This window comes from Rhopalosiphum padi, chromosome 1 (genome assembly GCF_020882245.1).
Source record: "Rhopalosiphum padi isolate XX-2018 chromosome 1, ASM2088224v1, whole genome shotgun sequence".
In the NCBI taxonomy this organism is placed as follows: domain Eukaryota; kingdom Metazoa; phylum Arthropoda; class Insecta; order Hemiptera; family Aphididae; genus Rhopalosiphum; species Rhopalosiphum padi.
This window is the reverse complement of record NC_083597.1, coordinates 40292911-40317113: the sequence shown is the minus strand read 5'-3', so window position 1 is coordinate 40317113 and position 24203 is coordinate 40292911. Positions and strand designations below refer to the sequence as shown.

Genomic DNA, 24203 nt, shown 5'->3' with positions numbered 1-24203 from the left:
GTTAGTCTAAAGACGTTTGCCTAAAGACAATTTAAGTAAGTAATGTTTTGTGAGAAAATGTGACTAAATGCTAAGATATAACGCATTATTGGAGTTGATATGATGGACCAGGCCCGTAACCAGACCAAATTTTCAGGTGGGGCATTATATACAAAAACAATATCAAAAAAAAATATTTATAGTAGGGGCAAAGACTGTGTTAAGGGGGGGGTGTCTACAGGCCTATAATGGACCCATCTAAGCATAAATATTTTACCTAAAATAATGCATTACTATGTGATTGTAAAAAATAATATAACAAACACTAAAAATTACAAATAGTGATATGCTGATATGCTGAATAATATTTAGAAACAATTTAAATAGCTTTTTAAAATGTTAAAACAAAAAAAAATAGTGAAAACAAAGTGAAAACTATTGTTCTAAACCCTATAAATGATACCTTTAGGCGACTTGAAAAGTTATAAATTTGATAGATAAAAATGGTTTAACCAGTTAAAGTAATTAATATCAGCGACGAATTGAATTTGCGCGTAAAACCCAAATGTGAGTACCTATATAATGTGAGGGGGAAACGGTAAATTATCGAATTTATGGCCACCGTGTCGTCAAAAAAATATCGCCCCTATATTAGGTTATCGAATATAAAACGATAAGCGATCGCTTGAAACGAAATTTTTCGATCTCGTGACAATCGGTGTCGTCGAGATTCGTCTACGGTATTATAATACATATACACATTACATACATCGAATTTATGATTTATCATATTTTATTATATTATTGCGGGTTCGGGCCACGGTCGACCGCCGTCGGTGGCGGGGCGGCTTCAAGGTCGTCGCGTCCGCAAGAAAGTGAGAGTAGGTGACAGAGTCATACAGGTACATAATACAACAATATATAAAATATACGTGTATGGTACATACCGCGACCACAATACCAACGATATTACGCAGCTACCGGTACCTCGCGCGAGCACGTCCGCTTTTACTCGCGTCCGGTCCGCTGGCGGGTGCACTTTCTTTCCGCCGCCGTCGTCTCCGTCTCCGTCTCAGTGGCAGCGACGCGCAGTACGACGCGATAACTCGGTTTAGTGTGTGCACACGGCTCGCATAGGAGGTAACCGCTTACCCGCGGTGTGTAATACGCGCGTCGCGGCTGGAACGTGTCCGTACATCGCTGCTAGGTCGGCCGCACGTCGCACTCGACAACCACATCGATCGATCGCTCGCTCGCTCGCACGGACGGACGGACGGACGCGCAGACCGCGGCCAACGCGCGTTTATGGTGCTCGGCCGCCGTCGACGATGCGGTCGCAGCAGCTGCAGCTGATGGTGGTGCACGTGTGCATGCTGACCGCCGCCGTCGCCTCGACCGTCGGCCACGGCTCGGCCACCGCCGCCCCGGCGACCCCGTCCACGGTAAGCTTCTGCGGTGTGACCGCTGTAACGTCGGACGTCTCCGGACGACGCGCCTCGTCTCGGTAGACGAATGTCAGTGCTTTCGGGGTGGTGATAGGCGGGTGACTAGACCGGTATAAGACGTAACCCTATATATGGTTAGGATTACGCGTCGTCATACCCATTCTCTATGATACGACTCTATTTCGTCTGTATAGGTATATTTTGTAATTCGCATATCACATATATAAGCACAATACTAAGTCTTCGGCTGTCTAAAACCTCACTAACTGTAGTTTGTTATTTTCGAGGTGGTGAAGATTATAATGGTAAAAAAAAAATCAAAATTTTTTCGTAAAAATTCGCTGTTGTAAGACACGGCAAAGGCTGATGGTTATTATATGTTTATTACTTATTATAGTTATTACCTACATTAGGTATTGAACGTTCAATATTCTCCAACTATTTTTTTATTTTATTTTCTTATTGTTTAGGGTCGAACAACGGTTGCCACAGTGTCATTAGGTATATCATGAGTTTGAATGACCACGGTAGATCAAATTGACTAAAATTTTGGGAATCTCTGTGATTATTTATATCATATCATGCTATGATAATTAAGGGGCATTCGTTTTCCCATATTCCTAACCAATTCTAGGATGGCTATTGGCTATGCACTAATTATTAATAATCAATAGTAATAATCATGTCTCGAGATCGTCATTGTCGTTCTCTCTTATGACTGGTTCGAGATCGGGATGGTGTGTTACATTTCTGTGGTAAAAGTAGCTCTGTTGCAACCGACAAAGAAAAAAAACACATACGTCGTGTGTTTAAAAAAAAGAAAATTATAATAACAGCAAAATAACGTTTTGACGATACGAATGCTTAAAATAAATTACCATCATTACACGTATTTAAATTTCAATCCGATGTCACGTGAGTACGTGACCCACCCTACTATACTTAACCTAGACATCTGTATGCATACGGGTTTTATCAAGAAGTTATTGAGAAGAAATTGTTGTGTGTCCTTTTGGAGTTTAAGATTATTTATCCTTTACGAGTATGTATGTGTGTTTATTGTTTATACTTTCTTTACACAGGACGACGACGATGACGGCACGTCCAGACCAGACAGGCAGGACGACAAGCGGATATTCTTCGACGATATATTCGGTTCGGTCAGCTACGAACCCGAGGAGAAATTACCGGTGTCCAACTGCACTTGCAGTGAGTACCTACATAATATGTATAATAATTTAATATTACCTGCGGATTACATTATTAGTTATTGTATATTAATATTAACCTGACACAATAAACCATCATAAACACAATATTATTGTGTCAAAATCTTACTAGGGACGCCGTTCGACCTGGTTACCGATTTCCGGACGTGTTTCGGAAACTCCTCGCATACCGGCTACAGTGGCGCTAGTGCGTTACTCGGTTTTCGGGTCAGAATGTAAATACATAATGTTATACTTTTACCGTCACGACGAAATTCGTTTAATATAATATAGTAATGCATATTTTAAATTCGTAACGGAAAGCATTCGAAATACTTCCTGACAAGGTGGTTCCCCATTTCTTTCGTGCATACCACACAATGTATAAAATCGGTTTTATTCAATCGACACCAACGCTTTCGATATATTATATCGTTTTATAATATCACACGTCAATAGCTCCCACGTCAAATGACGTTTATAAATTTAAATTATTACACACGTACATTCATCAGACGGATTTTCATTTAGCATTATCATTGCTTTTTTCGGTCGTTTATATGACATCCCAATGATTTGTATACGGTTGTTAAAGTCACTCCTTAATTTCGAGTTGGTTTTTGTTTGGATTCTGTATTATTATGTGCATATTATATTTTGTTTTGTCGCAGTATACAGACTTCGCCGGCAAGACAAAAAACATCGCCATATACATATAACATATAATATCGCCCGCTACAACCACCCATTTTTGAATTAAATAACCACTACTCATATCTACGACGCATATAAATCATATTATTTATGTTTTAAAATTATCAAAGATACAGCGATAATTTTAATACTTTAACTGTTTATTATAATTCTGATAAAATAGAGCGGTCTTCTCCAAATTTACGAGAATCAAACCATATTATTGAAACTAAAGGGTCAAAAAAATGTTGTGGTGATATTGGCCGCTCTTCTACTAATATCTTCACTCGTAACTGATTAAATATCTTATGTAGCTTCCATAGCAATCTATAATTGTTTTTTAATCGTCCAACTTTTAAAACGTTTATCTGTATATAGATTGTGGAGTGCCCAATCAAGAAATCCGCATAGTGGGCGGTCGCCCCACCGGAGTACACAAATACCCATGGGTAGCGAAACTCATGTATGAAGGTCATTTCCACTGTGGTGGATCACTCATCAACAGCGATTACGTACTGACTGCAGCTCATTGCGTCCGGAAGTGAGTGCACATTTTTATTAAATACTAATAAAAGGTACTATGAAAAAGTATTTAATAATTATAATAACTTACTGGTTATTTAAAAGTAAAACATTAAAAATATACAAAATAAATGGGAAACAAAACCACGGTTTATAATGATTTAATATAAATCTGAAGACAATTTAACGAAAACAAAAACTATATTCTTTTATTTACAAAATTATACTCATCACTACCCATATGATGGTAAGATTTAATTTAATTTAATTTTTTTTTTCATACCTATAAATGCTGCACTACACCAGTCATGATAAATTTATAATAATGTATGGTATTGTGACTATAAATGACAACCGAATGCTTATTCTTTTTCAAATCTATCACTTTCACTTAAACTATAATTCATTAATACAATAAGTAGTGAATGATAAAGTATATAAAAATATTAACATACATTTGCGTTTGTGAATTTATCGACTCGTGTAACTATATGGGTGGTGCATAAGGAGATGAGGAGAGTAAGATCATAGTAGTGTAATTTGAGCACCAATAAAACAGCGTGTCCGTTATAATAATCGCATACATCAGTCAAAAAATGGTACAAGTAGATAATATATTATAATGATTAGGCTATGTTCTAATTGAAAAAAAATAACTAAGCATTTTACGTTCCCGGAGATTTTGAATCTCGTTATAATATAATATTTCATTTAAGTAAAAATATTATTATTTACTTTTACTTGTTTTTCTAAAACAGAGATACAAGAAAATATTGTTTAAAAAGTCTGGTACTCAAGCTCCGAATTACGGTAAATTACTGAGAAATTCGTTTTAAATAAATAGTCACGTGTGTACGGAGTGTACCAAAGAAAGAGAGAGAGAGAGAGAGAGAGATAGAAAGACCTGTTGCCGTTTTTATATACGCGCAACTAGTGAGTCTACTTCTATGCATAGAAAGTTTTAAGACCCTCAACTCGTTGTACAGCGGTGGCCAATAGCAGTCGATAACATTTAATTACGATATTACAATAATACAATATAGCATGTACACGTTGCACGCTGTACGAAATTAATTTTTAATTACTTACGATCGATTATCGGTATGTTATACGGTACTCGAATGCCTCATCGTCGTCATGATACCAGCAATACTCGGTACAGACCACGAATTTGGGGTTTTCTAACTTTCTATACACTCATACACGTTACACATGGATATCGATGTTTAGAAGCGGTCTCGTACTATTTATATATAATATGTTAGCGCACGCGTTTTGTAAATACGTCATGAACCCATACTACATACTATGCGTGACACCGATCCATTATTATTATTATTATTATTATTATTATTATTATTATATTATCATCATTATTATTGTTCGTCTCTGATTTCGGAACAACCGTTATCGTAATAATGATATAGGCACCTGTATTGTACCGTAAAAATCACTTAAAAAAACCACGAACGCATGCGGTCGGATATGTGAAGGTATTTACTGCAGTAGTGCAGTATACGAGTTGATTCGTTTAAGTATCGTCATGAACTTTTTTAATCGGTTTTTATTTTTCAAAAACAAAATACACAGTCTGGAGAATGACTTATATGGTATTCTTTTTTTACGACCGTGACGTGTTAGTCTTTTCAATGACTGCTTTATTTTTAATTTAATTATCTGAAGCAAAATGATTTTCTAAAAGTGTTTCATACTTATATGTATAAATATAGTTATCGCTTAATCAGATATTTACGACAGTTCTATAGGCGACTTTACTAAAAGCCCTTCAATGAATAGTCTATAAACTATGTATTATAGTAGGTACATCACTCGTTGAATATCGAATTATATCTTAAGTACCTATAAAGATATATCCGAAATGTACAGGCCAACTGCTCAAGATAATTATTTTGCTTCAGAGTTTTATCAAATCACCATTGTAAAAATTTGTAAATTGCATAAAAAATGTATTATGTATAGTAATGATAATATTTCAAAAAGTGCGTATTTATCAGAAACATATAAATCGACTGTGAAAATTAGCGTATAGTAATAGCTAGGTGATATGCCACATATATGCGAATCACTACGTATATGTATGTAGATGATACCCGCTGTATTTGTATCGACCGATTACGGTATATACCCGTATATTGCCGTATAATATTATAATACCTGACGCGTAGTATTGCATTTCCACTATCGATTCGCACCGTCATTATATATTATATACGTTTATAAACCTACTGTATTTCAATTGGCCGTCGCCATACCGAGAGATTTCGTCCTAAATTGTTGCTTTATACCAGCGTGGAGTAAACAACGAGGTTATAATATGCATCCGATAGATATGATAGCCGCGGTACCTATACGCGCGCATAATAACTTTCCATTGCGAAATTATTCATAAAAACAATTTCGAATACATGAAACGTACATATTTTCATTTCACAAAACGCGAACATCGTTCACACACACACGCGCACGTATGCGTATTTGCGTGTGTTTGTCAATTAAAATTTAAAACGTACCCACTACTGTCGTACACATAGCAACGATTGCGATCGGAATATTTTCTACGATATCATTTTATAAATTATTATTACATAACAACATATTATACAATATTATATTGTATATTATATTAGATCGAATACAATAGGTAATTAAAAATTTAGTTGCTTACCATTGAATATGATATTGAGCGTTTGATGTGCTTTTATCGGTGTAAAAAATCGCATTCGGTTGAATATTTACTTTTTTTACTCTTACTGGTACTCGTTATAAAACATAATAATATATAGCTAATAATATATAAGATGCAATATGTATATATATATATGTGTGTGTGTGTGTGTGTGTGTGTGTAGGCAGCGTGATTTCGAGTTTGTACCAGTTATTGTTAATCGAGGACTTGGAGAAAGTTAAACACACATTCACACTTGTTTTCGTATTATAATGATAAACAGGCGTATATCATCTGATTAAGATCCATAAATTTAAAGAAAGAAAAAATACTTCTATTTTCCTCCGGACTGCAGTTTACTAGCTGTTAATGGAATAACATCTGTAGTTGTCTACACGCGTATTATCGTTATAACCGAAGCATAATACTATATGATATATATTAGCATATTATTATACATGGTGATTCGGCGTTTTATTCTTTCCCGTCGTGTTATGCATAAAATATATTATATTATCGTCTTTAACGAGCAATAACGACTGTATAAAAATATATAATGTAACGAATGGTGATATTTATAGATTGAAAAAATCTCGTATACGTGTGATATTCGGCGATCACGACCAGAGCACCACGAACGACGGTGAAACGATCACCAGGATGGTATCTTCGATCGTGCGTCATCGGAACTTTGACGTGAACTCGTACAACCACGACGTGGCTCTATTGCGGCTGCGGAAGGCGGTACCGTTCACCAAATCAGTGCGGCCGATATGTTTGCCGATAGCTAGTAAGTACATACCTACAGTATTTAATTCAATAAAACCTAGTGGAGTGCAACGAAATCATTTCCAGCGGTATAATTATAAACTTTGAAAATTCCTCTTACAAATCTTACATGCAATATCTCCCGCGACTTACCCTGGGACGTTGACAAATCATATAGATTTCTTCCGTTCGTTGACCTTTTAAATTTTTAATCCGTCCAAATATTCATATTTCGTTGTAAAAATCTTGCTTATATCCTGTTACAATATTATATTTAATTTCAATAATGGTTCACTCCTCTACCTTCTTCGTAATATTATAAAGTGATTATGTATCTCTGAAAAATAATTTAACTTTTCTTTCGTCTTTTCGTCATAATCTATAGGTACTTAAAAAACTGTACAGTTTAGAAAATTTAAAAATGAAATACTAACAACTTATGTCTGAGAATAAAAAGACATTTTCAATATAATTACACACTAAGATCCAGGAATCGAAAAATTACTACCTGTAACCAGCAAACTGGTCTCTATGACATATTCATTAATACAATTTATACGTCTGTATAATAGTTTACACAAAAACGATAGCGATAATAAATTAGAAAAATCGCTAGTGAACGACTTTTCCAAACTTTTATCGTAAGCACATTAAATAATCATCGTTATAATTGATATTATGTGTAGCTCGCGAACCGTCCGGAAAAGTGGGAACCGTAGTCGGTTGGGGACGTTTGTCAGAAGGTGGAAATCTGGCGGACGTCGTGCAAGAAGTTCAAGTACCGATCCTGTCGCTGGCGCAGTGCAGGGCTTCCAAATACCGACCACAGAGGATCACAGCCAACATGATTTGCGCCGGAAAGGGAGTTGAGGACTCTTGTCAGGTTAGTTAATATTTTGATTTGTGCGTATAATAATCGCATTTTGTCCTCCAGTTCGTTTATACTTACACAAATTCAACACTCCAGCAACTCAGCATACTATGCCTATTTTCACATACATAAATAAATACACTCAGCATTATATTCAACTTGTGTGTCTTTTTTCGAACATAAATCATTATTAATACACTGTTACATCGTTATTATACTAATCCGGTCTGACGATTAAAGACCGTGGTCCCAGGAATGAGACGTCCGTACGTCCGTTTCTGACGAACCATGATTCATAATAAAAAATTCTCCGCCACGAGCGAGGTCAAAATAACCACTACCTATACATAATACATATCATTATTATCAAAATTTCCAGTCTCAATCTAACGTCTATAACATCGACACCCTGTCATTTTATAGAAAAAGCAACCCGGGAACTTTCTAATGTATAACTGCGTTCGTAGTATTTGATAAGCGTCATCGTCATGTAATATATTTCAATTGATTAATCTACATATTTTATCTATAATTATCTATTATTATGTACTTCCCACGTGGAAGGTGGAACGTGTTTGAAACTGTTTTTTAAAACACTAAAATAATCTAAACATTTTTTTACACGAAACCGAAAATTGTCAACACTCTACTCACGATTTGCGACACATTCGCGTCGTCCACCAATCTATATATAGGCGTATTCAATAATGTTAATTTTTGTCGTTGCAGGGCGACAGTGGAGGTCCTTTGTTAATAAACAGCGATGTCGATGAAAAGTTGGAAATAGTCGGTGAGTATAATATAATATCATATTATATATGATATTTTATAATCCATTCGTGGAGAATACAACCGTAATGGTACAGAGGGTGATTCTCTTAATAGTAAACATTCGTTGTTTCCATAAATATTAAAATTTTGAAAATACATATTTAGTTTCTAACAGGTGGTTAATTTTTGTAATTATTTAAACTTAAAATAATTGCACTTACTAAAACAGTAAATAATTAAAATTTGATTTTGTTATGACTTCGATTTGTGTAAAACAAATATTTTCTAAGCCTTCAACACTTTTCGAGATGATGAATGTCCACTGTTCAATGATTTACTCGGTATTATAGACCGCAATATTAAATTCTGTCAAACAATCGGTTACCCATATAATCGTGTTTATTCGTCGTCATTTTTAATAACGTATCGTTTTTCAGGCATAGTCTCTTGGGGCGTCGGTTGCGGTAGACCCGGTTACCCGGGCGTGTATACCAGAGTTACCAAATATCTGGATTGGATTCAAAAGAACATGCGAGATACCTGTGCGTGCGTTAGATAGCGGCCAGAATTGCAGTATAACAATGGCATGTTAATGGAAAATAATGTATAAAATTTATCTCTGCGAGTGTTATAAATGTATTGTACATATTATATCGTATTATTACTTAATATCTAAGTATTTAAATTAAATTATTTATTTGATCTTGTATTTATTTTTTATTTTTTTTATATCCCGTGTTCACTAACATTTAATAAACGTTTTGTTTGGAAAAAGAAAAACTCGAATGAAACGTTATATAAAACTTACTATATAATATAATATACACATCACCGTGCGAACCGTCTATTATATTATTTCGTTTATGCTCGTACGTAACCGTCTGCAGACAAAAAACGTCACTGCCGCGTCGTCTCACTTTCAAGTTTTGACGATATAATAGTAAAATATGACGAACAATGTACAATCGATATTATATTTTGGTAGGTGTACATTGTAAGATAATGTACAGTTCTGCGATATCACAGCGTGTTCAGAGCAGTATATACGTTACGCGTTGCTCGTCGTCATCGTTTCTGTCGTTCATATTTTCATCTTCTTTCACCGCCTCGCGGTGTACCTGCCCATGATGTGGTACCCGTTTACAATATAAAATATAATATAATAATATGTATGACAGGTACTTCCGTCAGACGCATTTCTGAAATTCCGCATAAAATGCACACAACGTGTCTATTAGCCTCGCGGACGCATTACACAACCCGAACACGTTTTAATAATACACACACGCATACGCGCACACACGCATTAATATATATATATATATATATATATTTACTGGACCCGTCGGTCGGTCTTGAATTGGCGTGTAGAAAAGTGGATTCCCGTTTGTTGTGTCCAAGACGTATGTGTGTGTGTATGCTCAGTGTATTTATGTGTATTTGTGCGTGTGTATACATTTTAACGATGTCCGATACCGTTAAACGTATAATACTTGTGGCCGCTACGGGTCACAGTCATGACACCGAGTCGCCAAGGTTCGTTTCTCGCGGGCGTTCTGCTCGTAATAGCATGTGCAACGCAACAGGCAAGTACCTACAATTTTATTAAAAAAAATAATAATATATCGTAATGCTTTATCAATCCTCGGCTTCCGCATTGCGCGTGTATATAATGATAATATTATACGTCAAAAATCCGATGACATTCCACTAATATTTCGCGGCGATTTCTGCTGCAGGGCCATGGCTTGAAAAACGTATTCACAGACTTCGGTTTTCGCAAACCTACGCCTCAAGCGGCCGTGGATTTGATCACCAAAAACGGCCAAGAATGCGACTGTAGTAAGTATATCTGAATATTCCTAGGTACCAGATAGCCGTGGTCGTTAAATTTAATCCAAATATAATATCACATAATTCGTATCCACCTTGCGCTTAGACTTGCACGACTTTTATTTTAATATAAAATCAATTCGTGTTGAATGTATAGGTATAATCACAACAGTGTTAGAATAATTGATTTTAACTTGTTTTTCGTTTTAATAAAACATAATCTACCGATATACCGCTACTTCGGTAAACTCCGAAACGTATATGTATAAAAGATTTAAAAATGCAGTAAATTTATTTAAATTGTATATTATTATTTTTTCTCCAATACATTGTGTATTATACAACTAAGAAAGTGGTAAAAATTTTATAACATTTATTCAGAGATCATATTTTTTTCATTAGTTCATTTAAGATATTTAATATTATGTAAAATAATTTAACGCAACTTTGTGAAACATAAAAAGAAATTCATTCAAAGGATATCATTCAAATTTCTGCTTTTAACGAGTATATAGAAATTAAATATTCCATTAGGTACGCAATTATATCGTTAGCATTAATAATTGATATACTTAAAAGGTTTTAATTTTTGAATTCACTAAAAAATCTTCAAGATTTTCACAAAATGTAAAGAAGTTATTACATATACGATACGAAAACGATACCAATACGATGAATAAAATATTACAAATACTAAAATTAAATAAATCCATATTTAAAATAATAAAGCACCCGGCGCTGATATCATTTTTTCCTCAAAAATATCCTTTATACGGTATATAATTATAGAATCGACCAAATCTAATTATTTTTTTAATCAATAGAGGGAAATATTCTATAAATTACATTTACCTCCGTTTTCAATATTTTAATCTTAAATTTTATATGTCTATAAAAAAAAATTTTAAGCTTTTTTACAAATTTGTTTATAGTGCTTATACCATTATTTTTAATAAGATAAAAATAAGAGTTCAATGGGGACTATTAAATGTCTTCTTCTTTTAGATAAAAAAAAAGTACTTATCTAAATTCAAGAATATGATAGTAGGTATAGTTAATGATTTTTATATATATGATATTTTACTTATTTATCATTATTATTATTTTTAAAAAACCAAAGAACAACCTTAAAAGCTATACATAATATCCGTTAAGATGTTACGATATTATTTTCTTTTACACTATTTTTATCTAGTTGACTGATAAACCTATCAAAATATATATTATAACAATTTAAAAGATACATCTTACATTTTTCAAAATTTTCTTACACTTTTCCCCGAATTTTTCAATTTTCCAAACAACAAACATTTTCTTCCTGTAAAAACTTTATTTGATCAATTACGAACATTTGAAAACAAAAATGAACCCAATCGGTCCATCAATTTTCAAATTATACATTTATATGCATACCTACTAACAACATCATTTAATTATAATTTACATAGATTCAAGTATATTCTAGCCCCTGGATAATAAAACAGGTAATAAGGTATATTCTATACATATAATATATTATTATATTACTCTATAGTCTGTATTATACAATGTATTATGTATACATTGTATACTGTACACTCTATGAGATATAATATGTTTTAGAATATGACTTAAAACTTGACAAAAATAATAACTGAATCGTTTTATTACTCAGAATTGACGGTTAAAATAGATTGTGAACTGAGTATACATATTACTTGATAAAAAAAAAAACTTGTCATCTGTTTAATTTTAAAATAAAAACAATCAGGTAAGTATAAAAATATAAAATAGGTATACACGACACATGTTGAGTTGTGAAAACGATGAAAATATTTGTAATTTATCATTTACAACAAAAAAGCAAATTTTAAATATATACAAAATTGTTCCATAGCAAAGCTTAATAATAAAATGAAGTTAAAAATCGTGATCGCTAAATAAAATTTTAAAACTTGTCGGATAATACGAGTACACTGCAGAAAACTGATAATAAAATTAACGTTAATTTTATTTTCGGCGTCACAACAATCCAAGAGTAAATGTAATTTTCATTTTAATACATAAAGTGTTTTGACTTTGACGTTTACGAAATTGAACTCTGCGTATTTAAACCGTTTTGACATTTATTTAATCAAAGCCACCGTCCCGTGTCGGCACAATGTTTAATAACCGTATTATTATGACATGCAATCAAAATATAATGGTCATTGATGTGATAACTTAGGATTATGCGTTATAAATAAGTTTTTACGTATAATATTATTAATAGTAGTACTCAAATATGTACCTTTTATAATAATCTTTTTCTGCGCATCGAGTCGAGTAAAATGTGGTAATTTATCACATGACAGTAGATTATACTACGTGGTATAACGGTTTCATAATTTATTATTAATAATTTAATGTTTTAAACATACCTATTTTTTCAAATGTATAGTTGAATAACTATTATATTATTATTATATTAAAATATAAGAAATAAATCTATAATATATTTATACATATTATTTATTATTATAAATATAAAATATACATTAATATATTAAAATACGGGTATAATAAGTAAGTCCTTATTACACAAGTTCTTTTCTCAAGACGTGTAAGTATTAAAAAAACAGTAGTTGGTGTAACAGCGCCCATTTACAATGTTATATTATTCTCCTCTTTTCTGGTGACCAAGCCTCGTTATACCCATTGTGTAACGTGCAGTCAACAGTCAGGCCCATTATCGTCCATTATCCATATTGTATAATATATTGTAAAGAGGTTAGAAAAAATTCTCCGTAAAAGTGTACCGAAAAGTCTTTACAAAGAAATTTGATCCTTCAAAAATAATATAATTTCTTATTTAAAATAAATTAAAATTTATAAATTAATCTAAGAGAAATATAACGAAGTATTCGGATAAATAATTGTGAAAATTGTTAACCAAAATTCAAACCTGCGATATACACATCATACCTAACACCATTTATCATAATAATATATTGACATAAATTGACATATAATTATTAAACATACTCTACACGTGCACAATATCATAATAGAATATTAATCGATGGTAATGTGCTTTCGTATAATATTTTAAAGTCGTATTTTCTTTTCGACACTATACATTTTATTATATACACTCGCTATTTTAAAACAGATTTTAAACTTTAAAATGTTTAATACCTACACGTGTTTTGTGCGAAAAATTTAAACAGGTTGCGGATCTCCGAACGTCGACACGAAGATCGTGGGCGGCGAACCATCGGGCGTGCACGAATACCCCTGGATGGTCCGTCTGTCGTATTTCAATCAATTCTACTGCGGCGGTACACTGATCAACGATAGATACGTGCTGACAGCCGCTCACTGTGTCAAAGGGTACCAATTACAACTGCATTTGTACAATGACGATAATGATGATTTGTATAACTCATAGATTTAAAGCATACGTTTTTTTCACTATTTAGTAATTAGTACACGATATGGACATATGAAACATCTTAGATCTCGTGTTCGAAAGACTTGAACTTTTCACTGAATATTTATGTTAGCATTAACTATAGACACAAAATAATTTTAAAAATAATTTAGCTCTTTTTGAGTTATTCATAAATATTTTAAATTTTCAACTTGTTTTTGTTTTATTTTAATTTGCATATGATAAAATTATGTTTTTGGATAAAATGCTCGAAAGTTCGATAAAAGGTTCCTCGTAAATTGTTCATTTATTAATTAGGTAAATAATATGAAAAATACATACCTACTCATAATTTTTTTTTAAGTTTTATACATTTTTAAGAAATTTGTTAAAATCTCGAAAATGTACAATCTATTTTATAGTTAATGATTCATGCATTCTTAATATTCATGATTATAATATATTAGATAATAATGTACTATAATGTGATTTACAGAATATTGATAAATTAAAATTATTTTTACATATTATATACAGCCATATAAGTACGTACATTTATATTGGTGCATTTTATTATTTTAATTTGCTACATACTATTTCTCTGATTTGAAATAACTTGAGAAATTTATGTTTTATGTTCTGTGTTGTAATGTACATTCCAAAAGCGAGCTTAATAAACTCCAAAAATTCGTATTTTCCTTTCGGTTATTAAATGTACATCAATGTACCTATATATAATATATATATAAAACAATAAACATTAAACATTAAACACAGAAAAGTTCACTTAGGATTCAATGCAAATAAACAAATAAACTTAACATACATGTTTGAGTCCTCATTATTTGTTTTATAAAACTAAAAATTCAACCCTAAATATAATTCTTTGATGTAGGAAAATTCTTAAATGCGTTAAAACTTAAAACTGTTTCGTATCACTTTAAAATTAAAAGGCGAAGATAGAATACATAATACATAATATTTTAGTTTGCTTTCCGTACAGTTTTCTGGTATCCTTTTTATAAAGTCTCATTTAGTTATATTTAGTTACCAGTCACAACGAGATTACCTATAAACAAAAAAATAATAGTAGCTAAACTAAACAAAACTTGAACTCAGAAATTATCTAGCTAAGAAGCTAATTTACTATAACGTTATTTTGTAGTGTATAATATACATTATATTTGAATTTGAAGAATATAAAAATGAATATCAATGAATATTTCGTTTAATCATTATTTTTTCTTCTATGATAAACATTACTTTTAGAATTAGTTAGTATTAACTGTAAATAAAAATCGGAATAATTTATAACTTTTGTTTCCGAACTCATGATTATTATAATTTTTCGAGGATTGACTATTAAAATTATTATCATGTGTGCAAATAACAATAACTACAACCAAATAACTCCGTTCGCGGTATATATATATATATATATATTATAATTTCTTATTTGTAGATTCTTTTGGCCACTGATCAAAGTCACCTTTGGCGAACACGATTATTGCAATGCCACCAGAAAACCAGAAACCCGTTTCGTCTTGAGGTCTATCGTAGGTGAGTTCAGTTACCTGAATTTCCAAAACGATTTGGCGCTATTACGACTCAATGACCGAGTGCCGATGTCCGCGACCATAAAGCCCGTTTGTTTACCGACTGATGCAAGTACGTATAATGTTAAATAAACATTTTTATTAAATTAATACTCCGCCTACATTTAATGTACATTATTCAGAGTAGGTACCTACACTGAGTATTAACAATTTTTTTTCAAACATTAATTTGTATTTTTAATTTTATATTTCAAAGTAAGAAATTTTCTCAATAGTTTTCTTATTAAAAAAATTCTAGAGAGGTCTTTTTAATTAAATGTTTTTTAACGATTAGATATTTCATATTATAAATTATTGCAAGATGTAGTGGCGTACAAACTTGGTGGGGATAACCCCGCCATGACTAATTTTTTAAGGTAGACATTTTTTTATGAAATACTTTTGGTTAGTTAAGGTAACACAATTTCTCAGCTCTTTCCCCCCCCCACTCAATAAAAATAGGGCTAAGTACACTAATAATCATATAATATGTTATCTTAAAAAGAAAATTATAACATTTTAACATTGGCTTAATGTATAAATTATCGAATTTATAACAATTAAACAATATTGCAGATGATCTTCAGCCATATATAAACTAAGTTTAGACACATATGTTAGGGATAAAGAAAAACGGATATATTTTATTAATATTTTCTTCCACCACTCGTAACTCGTAATCAAGGAGTTTAAATAATCTGGATGAATAGAAACCTGCTCAATAATAAGCCTAATTAATCGTTTTCAAACGAGAAACCCGTATATGACCCGACTGACCCGTATAGGGCCCTTAATTATAAACAAATTTTTAAATATAAGACATGAGCAGTTGATTTAAAATAAGTACCTAAATTATACACAGTATTGCAGAGCACCCGTTAGTCTTTCTACAAAATCGGTTTTCATAATTAATAATTATGTATTCAGTTCATAGCAATGACGCATCATCGACGCGGGCGTAAACGACAATCCAACAAAGTAATACATATTTACGCGTATAATATATACAACGCACGGAAAACCACCCACAGTGCAAGTCGTGAAAAGTCCAATACATCAAACGCTATTGTCAGTCCTGCAATTATTTGTGTGCTTAAGGCTTGCAAGTCAGATATCGATTTAAATATATATGAATACGCTGTTGCTCTGTATAGTTTTATAGTGATTCGACCGACGTTTAATTTCCTCAGAGATTTGTTTTGGTGTGTATTGTAAATAGTATAAACACAATATATATATTATACATACCTACATTATTTATTGCAGATTAATTCCTGAATCTGTATGGTGACCACTAGTCTGAGCCCTGAGGCAAACTATTGACTAACGACGAAAGAATCCCTTTCCGAGACATTGGTTATTTTACAGAGGGATATTCTCTGGAAAATTGCAAGAAATTAAAAAAAAAACCTATAAGTACCTATGTAATTTAAAACCATGACTGACTTTAAAATTTCCTTTTTTCATCAATTTCCATGTAGTAGTTATGCCGAGTTTACAATCCCCCCTCCTACCCCCCCAAAAAAGCTTTGACAATTCACAGAAAACAAATACCTATGTACAATTATTTCAACATAAAGGAATAACGTTTAAATCGCTATAAATTTCAAGTGTCTCTAAATATGGTATTTAATAATATTATACTTGTGATTTATGTGTACGGTATACCTATATCAAAAGTTGTTCTGCAATGTACTTTTATAGGCTATATAGTGCTATACAAATATAAAATATAAATCGCTATCGATGATAAAATATAATAATTATGATATACACGACTCACCAATATAATAATAATAATAATAATAACACGACAATATTATGAATAATGTTACAGACGACAAATACAGCAACGGTATAGGAAAGGCGGCGGGTTGGGGTACGCTGTATGAGAACGGAAGTCCGTCGTGTCACCTGAGACAGGTGGACGTGCCGATCATTGACAACGAAGAGTGCGCCAAAACCAATTACACGGGCGATTTGATCACGGACAACATGATTTGCGCGGGGCACGAAATGGGCGGCAAGGACTCTTGCCAGGGCGACAGCGGCGGACCGCTGATGAGACTCATGGACAACAAACGGTTCGAGATCATCGGTACGCATTTAATTATTATCGTATTTATTGTCTATATAATAATATGCGTCGTATTATTATGCTGCGGATAGATGTATTTTTGGAAATATATTATTATATATATATTATAGGTATATAACGCAACGGAATTGGATTTTGGGGGGGAGCTAAATGATGGTTTGCAACAATAAAACGATAATTAATGAATTTATACAAATCAATAAGTATATGTTTGACGTTGATCGGAATTTTGACAATAAATTTAAAACATTGCATAATATTTTATTTTATACTGCAGTAGTGTAGTATTAGTGTTATTACGTGGTGTAATATGCAACAGATAATATTAAAATATAAAATATAAATAAATAATACCATAATAATATAGGACCTATATTATAGGCAATATAACTAGCGCGCTCTGCCCCCAATCCGTTTCGCTCACAGATCGTATGCGGCTTCGCTCCCGTAACCCGAAGATTTAATATCTGTATTTTAAAATACAAAAATTTATTTTAAAAATAAAAATCTAGAAGATAAAATAAACAAAACGTTATTTATGAATAATAGGGTTTTAAGTAGGTACCAATAATTAATTATTGATAATAATAATTATTAATTTATTTATTGGTTGCCGTCGGCAATTATTATGTGGACGATAGTAATTATATATTATAAGTTATAACATAACTATAATACAGAAGTAGATTTAAGTATCGTTATTGCGAACTATATACTACACAGTGCCAACGACCTGCACGGCTCGAATTAAATTAAGTACCTAGGTATACCTGTACTGGCTGTACTTAATTTAATGTATATAGTGTAAGTACCTATTGGCTATTACTTAAACTGTATTATTTAACAATTACCATAAAAGAAAAACTAAAAAAAAATGAAAATTACAAATGTTTATACATAGCTAAAAAAAATATAAAAAATAAATAAAAAACATTAAAAATATTTAGAAAATTATAATATAGAAATTTAGATGAAAATTTCAAGCATCTACAGTTATTTGTTTTTTAAACTGTCGAAAACAAATAAGAAAACCATCATTTTATGAGTCAATATTTAAACTATATTTATTATGATAATAATGCCAAATACTGCTTTAACATAAAAATCACAGTTTTTCTATTCTATTTATTTTTTGTGAGTGTGTGAGTATTTCGGGTTTTGATTAGGTATTTAAAAAAACTTTTTTACTTTTAATCCACCAGAACCAACTTGATTGACTTTAAAATCTGCTATACAGGTTTTATATACTTAAGTTACTACCTTAACGTTAACCCGTGCATATCATACAATATACTTTCTGCTAAAAACTATAAGACAGAATGCTGTATAAACGACATAAAGTATATAATGATTGTATAATGATATGATATCTGTTACATTTAGGAATTGTAAGCTGGGGTCACGGATGTGCCCGTCCTGGATTTCCTGGAGTATACACAAGAGTTGCCAAATATTTGTCTTGGATCAAAGAAAACTCCAAAGAAGGATGCTATTGTTCACAATGATTAAGAATGATGACACAGTACTCTGCATACAACTAGAAATTACAATATAAATAACACATAATTTATTATTATTTATTAAAAGCTTATTACCTAATAATCATATTTTAATAGTAACTATCATTAATGATTGTGATAAGAGTTATAGAAATATAGAATACGCTTGGTACATCGTGAACAATGGACATAAGACATCTGACAATTTGAGATTTAAATTGTAATATTACATTATTTAATTATGTCTTTTAATATACTCATGATACATCTTACATAGTTTATACAGCATATAATATTAATTGTAGTTAATAACCCTTTTAAATTTCTATTTTTTATTTTTTACATGCATCATGAAAACTAGGGTTACTAACTATAATTAATTAAAATCCTACCGTATTTTTAATAATGTGGGCATTGTAGAAAAGTAAAAAATAATTTTGTTATTATTAGTGATGGGTCAAACTGTTTGAATCTCGAACCGAACCGAACCCTTAATATTCGGTTCGGTTCGAAATTCGAACTCGGCATGAAAAAAATTCAAACCGAACTATCAAACATATTTTACTGTTTGAAAATTGAACTTGAAAATATTTTTCGAACCAGATTTACTGGCCACGATAGTTCAAAGACCAAATATTTGTACAATTCTTCAAAAGTTATTTTTAAAAAATAAAAATTGATAATAATTTTTTAGAAGTAATTAGACTATTAGCGATAGAAATTTATAAGCTGTATGTACCATTAATAATAATAATGATAAAAAGTATTAAGTTCAAGTTTGAATTAAAATGATTCTAGGTTCGGTTCGGTAGAAAATATGAAAGTTCGGTTTGAAAAAATAATTTAAAGTTCGATTCGATTTAAAAAATCAGGGTTTGACCTATCACTAGTTATTATATTATTCAATAAATGGAGAAAAAAATACATACATGAAACATTGTAAATTTGTAAATTGAATAAATACTAGAAATTTAAAAATATATAAAAACATAGCATGAATTTAAAAAAAGTAAAAGTATTTTATTTCTAAAATAGTTTAAAGTATATTATTTAAATGAAAGCTATATCCAATTTATTTTTTAACTATATAATTTAAGACGTAGATATTATAATGTCAATTAAGTTAAGATTGAAATTTATATGTATACTTGTATGATTAACAAAATGTAATTTTAAGACCAATGTAAATGTTTTAATTCTACTTAAAGTCTTGAAACCATTATTTTACAATTTACACAAGGCAGATCATTAATTAAAACTTTTCACAATTCCTATGTAACTATGTAAATAACAATTTATTTTTGAATTATAAGTCAGTATTAAATACAATTATCAAATTAATGTAATAGTATACCAGTGTAAATTATTTTTTAGTATAGGGTTATTAAAAGTCTGTAAATTGGTATTTAATAAAAATAATTTCATAAAGATTTGCCTCTTTTTATGTGAATAACTATTATTCACTCATTACAGTGTATTAATGATTTTTATATTTAAAAAAAATGTATGTTATACAAAAGGTTACAAACTTCATGAAATTATTTTTATTTTTCTACTTCCACCATCCTAAAAATATTTTATAATCCAATAGTTCAAAGAACAATTTAAAAAATAAACAATACTCTGAATATAAAATATTTTATAAAAATGTATACATATTTCAATATTTGTGGGTTTTAAATATGAATACATAAAATACTAAAATCAAAATTTAAAATATAAACATACATTTTATTATATGACAGAATTTAATTGTATAAATACAAAGTAGTGAAAAAATTAAATACCTTAATATAAATTTAAAATTACAATAGGGTCAGTTCAGTTTCAAATGGATTCAATCAAACTCGCCAAGATATACAACTTTGTCACTGGATCCAGACATAACTAAAAAAATAAAAATCATAAATAACAAACAATTTCATTGATAAATGCACATGACATGTTATATTAATTATTTACATACACATTTTTTAAAGTTGTTATCATTAGTGACATATTTCCATAAGATACAATGAGACAGTAATAACCAGTCAATTATACTTGAATGACTATTGATTAAATATTTAATTTTAAATTAACGATTCCAGCAACAACATTAAACATTTCTGATCTAAGTTATTTTTTGTTTTTCATCTAGCTCACTCAATATCCACTAAGTAATTTGTTTCTAATCATTAATTAATTAACACAAAAGATACTTTTCTCATTTATACAAGTGAATATAGTATAAGTAATATCCCTTAATAGGTAGGGGATGTGTTACTCGATCATAAATAGTTGATTGCAGTGGAAAAATATCTATTTCATTTTAAGTAAATCATGGCGCTTACAAGAATTTTCTAAAATGATAATAGTTATGTTAAGACTAATTTAAAAGAAAGAACCCTATTTTTATCATACATTAACCCTTTTACTGCATTCACATAAGCGCACTTCCTAATATTAAAAAAAAATCTGTATTTAAAATTAAATAGTGTTTTACTATTACTACAGTAATATGTAATTTATAAATTTATTATTTACTCTTTAAAAATTTGTAAAATGACAAGTTATAGTACCATCAAACATTTACAATAGATTCAATGCTATCAAAATAATTATAGTTTATCTTGTAACAGTAATTAAAAATTCTTAAACTTATTATTAAAAATAATTATATAAACATGACATTATATAAGTTGCCCTACTTTGCAATTATATGCTATGCTATTACTACCTAATAAGACAGCCTATAAACATCATCATTTTACTTACTTATTGGTTCTTTTGGATGGAAATCTACATCGTTTACACTTCCATTATGACCTGGCAACTTATACAATATTCTACGAGTATTTGCATCCCAAATATACACATATCTATCAGCTGAGCCCGCTGACACTTTTGAACCGTCAGGTGACCATGCACACCGCAATAAGTTCTTATAACAAAAATTAAAAAACAAGTTAAAATCAAATAAGTATAAAATTAGTTAAATAAATGTATGCTTAATATTCTTTTAAATATCAATGTATCTACCTTTTCAAAATTATGAGTATGCCCTGAGAAAACTTTCAAACATCTATCAGAAGGTGCATAAGGTCTCACATCCCATATTCTCAAACTATTATCCATTGCATTAGATAGTAAATAACAGCCATCAGGTGACAATTCAAGTCCAGTTACTGTATCCGTATGGCCAGGTAAACGATGAAGTAACGCATTTTTACGTAAATCCCAAATCTATTATAAACAGTTATATTAAACATTTTACATTAGTAATACTAAAATATATAAATAATAATATTACTTTTATTTCGTTATCTAGACCACCAGTTATAACTTGATCAGCTGTATCATTAAAGCATACAGACATCACTTGATAATTATTATTAAATGTAGTTACTGCATCGCCTCCCCGTTTTCTAGGATCCCATACTTTTATGGTGCAATCATCTGAAGCACTTGTGATCATCTGAGGTCCACGTCTTGCAGAGTCACAGGAATTAACAAACCCAGTATGTCCTACAAAAACAAATTGTGTTAGAGAGAAATATTTTACATTCAATCAAATAATTATAATAATTATTATATATAAATGAGAACAAAAAAAAATATGAAAGATGGAAACAAGTACTAGTCAATTATTTGGTATGAATCTATAAATTTATTATTTCCAATTCTATGATTAGGAAACGTTAAATTAATAGTTATGTATTTGTTAAAAGTTTGGCTATATGAAGTAGTATATATTGAAATATATTCCTGAGAAGTGAGTTTTCTTATTAAACTTTTAACACTTAAAAAAAACTAACGACCTATTAGTAAATTAATCAACATATCATGTACATTCATACTAAACAAATGCATTAAGATCATTACCAATAACCAATATAGATACTAAATATTGAAATTACTCACTACTTATTAAATAATCAATAACAAATGAATATCATAGAATACCTTTAAGTTTCTTGACTCTTTGACCCTTGTAAATATCCCAAAAAGAAACAGTCATATCAGTACTACTTGTGTATATTAATGTTCCGTCAGTGGAGAATTTCATATCTAAAACAGCTCCGGAATGGCCAGTGAGGACTCCCAAGTTTTCACATTCGCCATACACACTCCATATGACTGAAACATGATAAGTTTATTTAAATAAATGTATACAATGGCAAACATTTACTCACAAATTTTTCTGTCATAACCCGAAGACGCCAGGTAATCCCCTTCGGGATGAAATTTTGTGGCAAATATATCACCATCGTGACCTTCCAATGCCATAATAGGCATATAAAGACTCGATGTGCGGACATTGGACTGCAGTAAACGAAACAGAATTAAATTCAACAAAATCGACATAACTAAATATTAATGGCCAAACCTACTAAGATTCACTGGACTTACCTTATCGGTCTTCAAATACTTTTCTCTGACTGATTTATTCTGTTCGGTGTCAGCCAGAGCTACTTCGCTCTTGCGCTTTACCATTTTATACTTTTTTTTAAATTTGACTCACTCGTAAACTATTTTTTTTTATAATATATTCGAATTAATAACATAAATAATAAATATTAAACAATACAAATTTTTTGGACATTACGGTCAATAATTCAATAGTTTCTTATTCTTCTGTTTCTGATGTTCCTGTTAATGGCTAATCAATTTCAGTTATACGTAATGTTTACTTACGACTTACGTTTAGCATAGTGTAGTTATTATCGAATATTGAAATGTCGGCCGTCGTAAGAGTTTTGCCTGGCCAGATGATTATAGGTTATGTTTACTAGCAAGAATGTAAAAACGAAAATAAATACTGATAACAAGACCGACGAGCGCTGCTACCAACTTCAGTACCT

At 30.8% G+C, this 24203-nt stretch overlaps 2 protein-coding genes across 3 annotated transcripts; one reads left to right on the top strand and one right to left on the bottom strand.

Moving 5' to 3' along the window:
- Positions 1–937: 937 nt before the first annotated feature.
- Positions 938–20789, top strand: LOC132925782 (transmembrane protease serine 9-like). The gene is made up of 14 exons (XM_060990148.1): positions 938–1421; positions 2507–2633; positions 3704–3866; positions 7115–7323; positions 7988–8184; positions 8902–8962; positions 9381–9501; positions 9954–9982; positions 10459–10529; positions 10683–10785; positions 13965–14127; positions 15630–15835; positions 17600–17860; positions 19244–20789. The coding sequence occupies exons 1-14, from the start codon at positions 1308–1310 to the stop codon at positions 19363–19365; spliced, it is 1947 nt and encodes a 648-aa protein (XP_060846131.1). The 5' UTR covers positions 938–1307; the 3' UTR covers positions 19366–20789.
- Positions 19181–24083, bottom strand: LOC132918546 (U5 small nuclear ribonucleoprotein 40 kDa protein). Of its 2 annotated transcripts, XR_009660513.1 has the most exons (8): positions 23752–24083; positions 23535–23664; positions 23305–23478; positions 22652–22866; positions 22381–22584; positions 22117–22282; positions 21147–21246; positions 19181–19397 (listed from the first exon to the last, which is right to left on the bottom strand). XR_009660513.1 is itself a non-coding variant. In XM_060979813.1 (7 exons), the coding sequence occupies exons 1-7, from the start codon at positions 23833–23835 to the stop codon at positions 21197–21199; spliced, it is 1023 nt and encodes a 340-aa protein (XP_060835796.1). In that variant the 5' UTR covers positions 23836–24083; the 3' UTR covers positions 21070–21196. The 2 variants fall into 2 exon arrangements, 1 of the variants encoding a protein (XP_060835796.1); XM_060979813.1 differs by lacking the exon at positions 19181–19397 and having other exon boundaries at positions 21070–21246.
- Positions 24084–24203: the final 120 nt, after the last annotated feature.

Coding starts and splice junctions, on each gene's coding strand:
- LOC132925782 (XM_060990148.1), top strand. CDS start 1,308: ATGCGGTCGCAGCAGCTGCAGCTGATGGTGGTGCACGTGTGCATGCTG. Junction 8,185..8,901: donor GAGTTGAGGACTCTTGTCAG/GTTAGTTAATAT, acceptor TTGTCGTTGCAG/GGCGACAGTGGAGGTCCTTT. Junction 8,963..9,380: donor TGAAAAGTTGGAAATAGTCG/GTGAGTATAATA, acceptor ATCGTTTTTCAG/GCATAGTCTCTTGGGGCGTC.
- LOC132918546 (XM_060979813.1), bottom strand. CDS start 23,835: ATGGTAAAGCGCAAGAGCGAAGTAGCTCTGGCTGACACCGAACAGAAT. Junction 23,665..23,751: donor AGTATTTGAAGACCGATAAG/GTAAGTCCAGTG, acceptor CGTTTACTGCAG/TCCAATGTCCGCACATCGAG. Junction 23,479..23,534: donor GGGTTATGACAGAAAAATTT/GTGAGTAAATGT, acceptor ATCATGTTTCAG/TCATATGGAGTGTGTATGGC.